At 37.7% G+C, this 8463-nt stretch overlaps 1 protein-coding gene across 1 annotated transcript in view; it reads right to left on the bottom strand.

The window, feature by feature from the left end:
- Nucleotides 1–243: 243 nt before the first annotated feature.
- Nucleotides 244–8463, bottom strand: part of LOC126486866 (cysteine-rich secretory protein 2-like) — a 15621-nt gene continuing 7401 nt past the window's right edge. The window contains 5 exon segments of the mRNA XM_050119378.1: nucleotides 244–371; nucleotides 2708–2796; nucleotides 5229–5326; nucleotides 5752–5894; nucleotides 6844–6931. Coding sequence (XP_049975335.1) covers nucleotides 244–371; nucleotides 2708–2796; nucleotides 5229–5326; nucleotides 5752–5894; nucleotides 6844–6931 — 546 coding nt within the window.

The raw sequence follows: 8463 nt of genomic DNA, 5'->3' as shown, positions 1-8463 counted from the left end.
CTGCATCCAACTCAGTCCACTGTGTTTAAAGCACCAAAGTTGGTTATAATCCAAAGTTGTCGTCCTAAATGACACCTTTTAAAATAGCCGTATGAAAGAGATTTCTGTGTTCATCCAGGGAGAAAAAAGCTTTGTCATTTGGGATCCAACTTGTCACTAAACTCCTCTAGGTTTCCCTGGCATGCCTCAGCTGAAAACTGCATCCCCTTTCCATGAAGTCCTTCCTGCTGCGCCCTGGATGTGTTAATGGATTTTGTCTTCACACAGGCAGGTAGCCTTGCACTTTTCCATCAGCAGTTTATGTTCACAGCCTGCTGAGTTCTTCAAGGACTCACAGTTACTAAGGGAATCTTCAAACTCACAGCTATTGGCTGCAATGAAAACAGTTTGGGTTAACTTATTGCCATTATCTGCAAAGCAGAAAAGTAGCCGCAGAAAAGCCCACCCATTAAGACATCCATGGAGAGGTAGAGACGAGAAACACACTAGCGTCGTTGCCACTGTGGTGGTCTCAAGTGACCCAGGGACGACCCATTGACTGAGTCCACTGGCTCACCCGTCACTTTTTCTTATTTTTAATTCAATGGCATGTTTCTAAAATGAGTTTACTTAACTTATATCCCCTGGCAGTCAAAGATAAAAGGAGATATAAGCATGTCTATAACTGCTGAGTCGGATACAGAACCCACTAGATAAATGTAGCTATTTCAGTGCATCATAAACGCAATTAGTTTCTTAGCCTAACTCTGTCATTTCAAGTACCCAAGATCACATTCGTGGCTAATCTTCTCAGACAGATGTTGCAGAGACTCCTCTTATCTCCCATTCTGGAAACCTAACTTTACACATTCAGGAGTAAATGCCCTTTGTGAGTGGGCTGATACAAGGACAGTGTGCCACGTTTTCCTCAGACCCTCAAGGTTGATTATTTATGGGTGTTAGTATTCAGGCATCTGTACTGGAGTGCCGTTGCGGTTCTCACAGCTGTAGCCACACAGAGCCTAAGAGCACCTCCTGAACACATTTGCTACATTCCCTTCTGAAAAGTTCCTGCTCACCTCTTATCTTTCTCTTTCTCTCTGTCTCTATCTGCCCCCTCTCTGCTTCTCTGGCTGTCTGTGTTCCCCCTTCTTTCTCTCCTCTCCCCCTCCTCTTCCCTCCCTTCCTCTCTTCTCTTCTGCTGCTCTGGTCCTCAGAGGTCAGTCTCCCCCCTTCCCTTCCCACTTTTTTACATTCCCTTTCCCCTAATAAAAATCTCCCTAGCAGAGAAAAATGTTTAGCTCAATAAAATCAATTTTTAAAAAAGAACCCTCTATGTGAACTCTGTCGCATGGTGTCATTCTCTTAGGCTGCTTTTTTTAAAGTACAATTATTGGGTACGGTCTCTTTGAAGCCCTCCTACAATCTCAAGGACAGAGCATTCCAGTAACTTTGCTTCTAATTCTGGAGCAGGAACCACGCAGGTATAGTCGATCTGTTCCTGGCAAGCATGGCTCCCTGTCTATTTGGCTCACAATGCAACAGTGCTCATTGCAGCATTTAAACTGTTTCCCCGCTGCTTCTGAACTTGCTCCCATTTGCAGTTTCTGTTTCCTGGTGCCAGAAGGTCTTAGGAAACATGACTGACACCTCGCTTTATTTAAAATTTCCTGTTTTATACTCCCTGAAAGTAGGGTATATTCCTAACTGTTTAGCAAGTAGAATTCTGCAGAGGTAGAGTGATTCAACACATTTTCTTAGTAGTCTGTAGCTTGGATGCTAATATTTTAAAATTATAGCTATAGAATTGAGTCAGGAATGATGCTAAATAAAAGTGAACATATTTGAAAGATAAAAATCTCAATGAGTGATTCAATTCTGTCATTCACAGTAATTTAAACAAAAAAAAAAAAAACATCTGAAGGGTTGGGCCCCAATAGTTATGCCTGTTTCTATTAATGAAAAATAAGATACGTGGCATTTTTGTTATTTATTCATTTGTAGCCATGTTTTCTCTATAAGCCAATAGTATATGCACATTAGATATTGTAATTAAATATTTGCAAAAATACCTACCACCTAATTATAGGAAAAAAGTGATCATTTTAAAAGTAAATAGTATGTTTCTGAATATATTAGAGAAATGAAAAAAATCAACATTTTTTTCAAAGAATAGTACTGGGAAATGTAAGAGGAAAAGCAGGATCTCAATTCATGCAGGTATACAGAATTTGAATTTTTAAGTTATGAGAATATGTGTGCCTCAAGTCTATAAGTTTAGCACCTGCATTCAGGTACCTGGAAGTGGATTTCAAATATCTTGAAATTGGAGTCATGGGCTGTTATGAATTATTAAGATCAGTTATGGCAATGGAATCCAGGTCCTCTGTTTGAACAGCAAATACTCTTAATTGCTTTGTTTTTTAATATCACTTTGGGCCTGTTGATATTAAGTTTAAAGAACAATATGTGAATGACTTGCAAGGTGAATAGTCTCTGCACATCACTCTCACTGGGGGTAGAAGGTCCATTATGTAGCTCAGGTAAAATTCTTCTCATTACAAATAAAATATAAGTTAGTAAAGTGTATAAACTACTTATTCTAGCGCTTCTCCTGAGTAAATTGTTTTCTTCTTCTAAGAATACATCACTTAGCTGATTTTACCATTTCCAGATAGATAACATACTGACTGTCGAATGACCCACCAGCGGCTCCCATGACACTTACTGCATAATCCGTTCTCACAGTTATTGGGACAGCTAGCACACGGTTCCCCTTGCTTGTAAGGAGTGGCCTTTGTCAACGCATTGTTACCGCTGAAATTTAAAGCATACAATTATTTTTCTCTCAGTTGCACTTTTATAGACCAAAGAATCAGTGAGCACATGTCCATGGCTATGCATGATTTTCAATTTTGTTTACATTATTTTATAAGCAAAACTGAAAATACTGATTTCCACAGCATAACTCAGACAACAGTAACAATTAAGAACACACTTCACACATGAGCCCCTTTGCTCTATGTTGCTGGCTGTTGCTGAGATAAAACAATGACTAAAAGAAACTTTGCGGGGGCAGGAAGGGTTTTATTTAACTCATAGCTTACAGTCTGTCATTGAGGGAAGTCATGGCAGGATCCTGGAGGCAGGAGCTGAAGAAGGCACGGTGCAGATTTAAATGGTGCTTACAGGCTGCACCCAGGCTCAAGTTCAGCTTCCTTTCCTTCAGGCTAGGTCTACCTACCTAAAGGTGGCATGGCCAGCAATGGGCCAGACCCTCCTACATTAGCCATCAGAAAATGGCCTCGCAGACAGGGACCCGGGCCAATTTAATACAGGAAATTCCCTAATTTGAAGCTCCTTCCCAGCTGTGTCAGGGTGACAACCAAGACCAACAATGACACACCGTCTTTCTAACCACAATAATTCATCAAACTAAGTAAGGAAATGGAGGTAACTGGCATCTAGAATTGTCCCCTTCAATTGCCAGACAGATGAAATCATGACTAAGGCAAGACACTCGCAGGTGTGGGTTTAGGAATCCCATCACTCTAGAGAAAGAATATCTCATAAATGGCAGTGCGGTATTAGAAAACTACTAATATTGGAAAGCTGAGCTAGTCCACGGTTACTCTAAAATCGAAAATAAAGTTTCAGCATTTGTTTTCTGGCTGAGAGAGAGTGAGTTTACACTGTTTGTACATGGCTAGTAGCAAGTACCTAAGCCGCTCTGTATGAGAATTCTACAGTTACTATGAAGAGAATGTCAGTTTGCAAAGCTTAGATCTGTTCCAGCATTCAAGGTATACTATCTTACAGGAATGAATTTTTGACTTATGATGATCATTAGCATGTGGACCATGAGCTTGAGAATACATAGGAATCTAAATCCTAATTGTGCAAGTGACACAAGAGTCCAAGGTGACACCATTGAGTCTCGGTGCATTGAGCACACACTTAGAGAAACAAACCCTGAGGGTTCTAGACAAGAGCTATAGGGTCATCCCCCAGCCTCCTCCCACTATCCATTCCATATCTTGTTTCTTTTTTTTCTCAATAAAATTTCATTTTATTAAAAATTTATTTTCTGGTACTGGCAAGAAAGCTCAGCAGGTAGAGTAGCTTGCTTTCAAATCTGATGACTTGAGTTCGAATACCAGAAACCACACAGTAAACAGAGAGAAACAACAGTTTTTTTGTAGATCTTCTGATAACCTCCATATGCACACCATGGAACACATTTACACATGCATGCACATATGCACTAGTAAACACATTAAAATTATTTTTCAAATCTGGAAAGTTCAGATAGAGAGGCTGAGGAGGTGATTGCTTCATCATTCTTGAGTTGAAAAGATTTTTAGTGAAAATTTAGAAGTTGTCAGCATATTGAAGAAATCCAATGGCCCAACATGAGACGAAATTAAAAGACTGACTTAATAGAAAATATTCAAGTATACTGAGCACTCCAAAATTAAGAACTAAAAGTATCTGAACTTTCCATGTCTTGTTTCTTGCATCTGCTTGAGGGATGCTTTTATGATCAAGGAATAAATTTAGTTACAAATCTCCATGGTCTGTGAACTCTCTAGTCAAGACTAAAAGATGTATTGGCAGAGAAACAAGTTCTGAGTTCAAAGCTCTCCTACTCAAGTCTTCTTTCACCTGAGTAACCATCACTCAACAAATCTGACAAGAAGTGTGGTCCCCACCCCTTCCAAAGAGTAAGTATAATTAAAATGGAAAGTATGTTGTGGCTACACACGTGGAATAGCAAAGTTTGTGTGGCCGATGTAAGGTTTTCCTATTTTGTAGGTAACAAGGAATTGAAATATTTGAATAGAAAAAAAAAAAGGTGAAATCAAGTTCATCCCTTTTGCAAAACAACTGCTTAATTCATTTACCCTAGCATTCAAAATGTAAAGTCCTGCAGTGTGAAATTAGCAAAATAGATAACGTGAAACCTGAGAAAAATTCACAACACAAGGTTCCTTGAATGAAGGACCTAAGGAAGGATAGTTGAAAGAAAGGACATCATTTCATCAGTGAAGATGGAGATCTTAGATCTTTACATTCAGAACTGCACTCTTCTCTGACAAATTAACATTGCCTAGATCTTCAAAATAAAACCCTGACATTTGCTCTTCACTTGGTGGGGTTACATTTCTGATTCTGGTTTGCTTTATATAATAACTTTCAAATATTAGTTTGCAGGTAAAATTACACACAATTCTGGAGTGCGTACTTACGCAGGACAGTATTGGCAAACGTAGAAATATTTCAGGGTATTTTGATTGGGACAGTAAGCAACTCCACATCCAATTTTGTAAGATGAATACCAAACAACCTACAAGACAAATGCTTGGATGTTTAATAGAAAAGTGGTAAAATATTCAAAAATAAATATTGACCTATATAGAATATAAATATGTGGCTATAATAGTCATTTACATTTACCATATAAAATTTTTATTTTGAGTATCACAGTAATAAAATTTTATTTTTAATACCTTTTAAAACTAAGCATGTTATGTGGGATCACTATTTTATCCATTTGTAATGAAAGGGTATACTGCATGCTTTCCTATCATTAATTCTCCAGACCCTGGTCATAAATTAATATATCTTAAGGAATCAATCAAATGACAGAACTATATAATACCCACTCAGCCTGTCTCCTCAATTGAACATAGGAATGGGTCATCTGCTGGCAAAGCTTTCGTCATTGCATTGCAGTGTTTATTCCTATGGCATCTCCATCCATCTGCTCACCTGAGTATAATGTCCAACAGCTGCATTGGGTTGTGCTCCTACACCGTAAGTAAAATATTCATTTTCGTCATACCAGCTTTGAATTAACGTTGACCAAGGAGTAGGGTCACTTGACATATAGAGATTTTCACCACATCTGGTACCTGGGAAGGAAAATATTTATGAGGAAAACATTAAAACATTCAAAGGCAAAATAAATTGACTATACAAATGCAAAATGCTGTACGTCAGCCATAGTGCCTATGCTGGGTAATCGTTGGTTGAGGTGGGAGCATGGTGCCTACTTCTTAGATTAATTAACTAATTAATAGATTAATAATATATTAATCTTATGAGAAGACAGTCATCTCAGTCAGTTAAGCTGGCCTAAGCATGCAATTATTTGAAGCGGCTCTGAATGCTCCATTCTGTTAAATGGAGAATGTTCCATTCTTCTCCATTTGCACTGTCAAAACTGCAACTAACTCGGCACACTAAATTCTTTATGTGTGTATGTGTATGTGCTCTCAGCATTGTGATGCAGGCCTAGGAAACAGAAGAGGTCAACACTTGCATGTTTTCTTAAAATATTCAATCTCCATGACTTTTGATTATGATTTCAAAACATCAAGTATTTTGCAGCAAAACTAATGAACAACTGAACACAACCAGATGTATATCATAAAAATAGAGATCAGAATACTGAACAGCTGTGCATTATCAAAATGTGGGTGCAGGTGATGAGATTTGATAATGCTTCAAGAAAAACATCTAGTGAGACATGACTTCAGTGTGTTCTCTGACCTGTCTTTTTCTCCCTAATGTTGTTTTTCTAATTTGAGAATTTTTGCAATAAAGGATGCCACATGCTCTGCTGGTATTAGTGCTATCTTTCCAAGTCTGAGCTCAGAGAGAACAAATGATAATCACATGAAACATTTGCATAATATAAACAAACATGAACCACATTATAATTATATTTAAATCATAAATGACTTGGAAAGATAGCACTAATACCATTTATGTGCAAATTATTAATGTAATATCCTAGAAATACCTGATATTGTTGAATTTATTCACTTATGAAGCAGTCATATATATAAAAGTACATACTGGTTTTTCGGGCTTCTGCATTACTGTGCTCTAAAGTACACTTATTAGCCCACTTCTGAGCATTTCCAGTTGTTTCTGTGCTCCATTCCTAAATATCAAATGAAAAAGAAAATTACATTTAATGATCCAACCATAACAAAAGCATATAATTTGATTGGTTAGCAAAACTTTAAAATTTCATTGGAAGATTTTTCTAATTATCACTGTTATTAAAATGTCTCTTTTGCGTGTTTTAATTTTGTTTCCACATGAAGAGAAGTCCATCAAGGTTGTGTAAAAGGGCAAAATACTCAACAATCAAGCCACATCTATGATGTTTGTGAATGATGCTAAATACTGATACTTGTGAAGCATTCTAATGATATTTTAATATTATAAGGTGTTCTGAGTTATTCCAAAGTTCTTTGATGCCTATTCCTTTCATGTGGAAGAGATGGGCTCGGATGAGATAAAGGGATATTAGTATTGTGTGCTGGAAAGTACTGTATATTAAGAAGAACGTAGTATTGAAAATGGAGATATGGCTCTGTGACTGAGAGAACCTACTGCTCATTTGCAGAAGTCCTGTGTTTGGTTCCCATAGCTGTCCATAAACCAACTTCTAGTGGGGATCTAATGTCTGTGCGTGGCCACACTCACACACAGAAACACAGAAAAAAAAATATCCTCTCAAGAAGTAAGACCCAGAAAGACAGAAAATGCCTTTATGCATGCCAAGGAAAGACAACGAACAAAATGTTTCACACAGGATTCTCAAAGGGTTGGTTTCTAATTCTGCCTAACTTATTAGATAAAAAACCTGAAATGTCTTTTAGCCATGTTAAAAATGAGAACAATGGACTCTTTCTCACATAAAAATGAATAAATAAATAAATTAGTAAAATAGCAAAATCAAAACAGGAACTCTAGGCAGCAATGTCAGAGGTGCAGCAGGTGGCAACTGAGCTTCAGGAGATCAGACACAGCACACTGATGGCTGAATCTCAAATAGGCAAGGTGTCTACGGCCATACCACCCTGAACGCTCCCAATCTTGTCAAATAGGCAAGGCCCCAAGGGTTTCAGATCCTAATTAGTCTCTTGCTATTGCTGTCTTGGCATATTTGCTGCTGACATTTTTCTCTGGTATTAGGCATGGTGTCAACAGGTGTGGGGAGAATTCCACTACTTTTAATGCTGTGTGATTATCTCACAAAAATATCCTGTTCTGCTGGGCATTTTTACCTGTGGATTATTATGAGGATGATTTCCTCCTAATCTGTGCTGTTTAACTGAAACAATGATTTATACAATAATAATGTTAGTTTAGATAGAATTTTGATGATTAAGGGTTTTAACAAACACAGTAAGGGATTGTGATAGGGGTTAGTTTAGTGGGAAAACTAATATAGGTAAAGACAGGATATGGTGTTGCCACCACCCTTGACAAAGCAGGCTCTACAAAGGATAGAAATTAAGAACAAGGAAGTGTCACCAGCTAGAACTTAGTTTCTCTTGAAGAGTCGCATAGAGTGTAGCTTAGGTTAATGATTAAGAAAAACAATTGTTTCCTAGACAAGGCTAGCTTAAGTTCTCTTAGTCTCAATCTTGGGAGATGTGTTCATAGGTTTCAGTGTGCATC

This window comes from Alexandromys fortis, unplaced genomic scaffold (genome assembly GCF_014885135.2).
Source record: "Alexandromys fortis isolate MF-2015 unplaced genomic scaffold, M_Fortis_MF-2015_v1.1 scaffold_145, whole genome shotgun sequence".
Taxonomy (NCBI): domain Eukaryota; kingdom Metazoa; phylum Chordata; class Mammalia; order Rodentia; family Cricetidae; genus Alexandromys; species Alexandromys fortis.
Note: the sequence above shows the minus strand (reverse complement) of the source record. Positions and strands in the feature narration are given on the sequence as shown.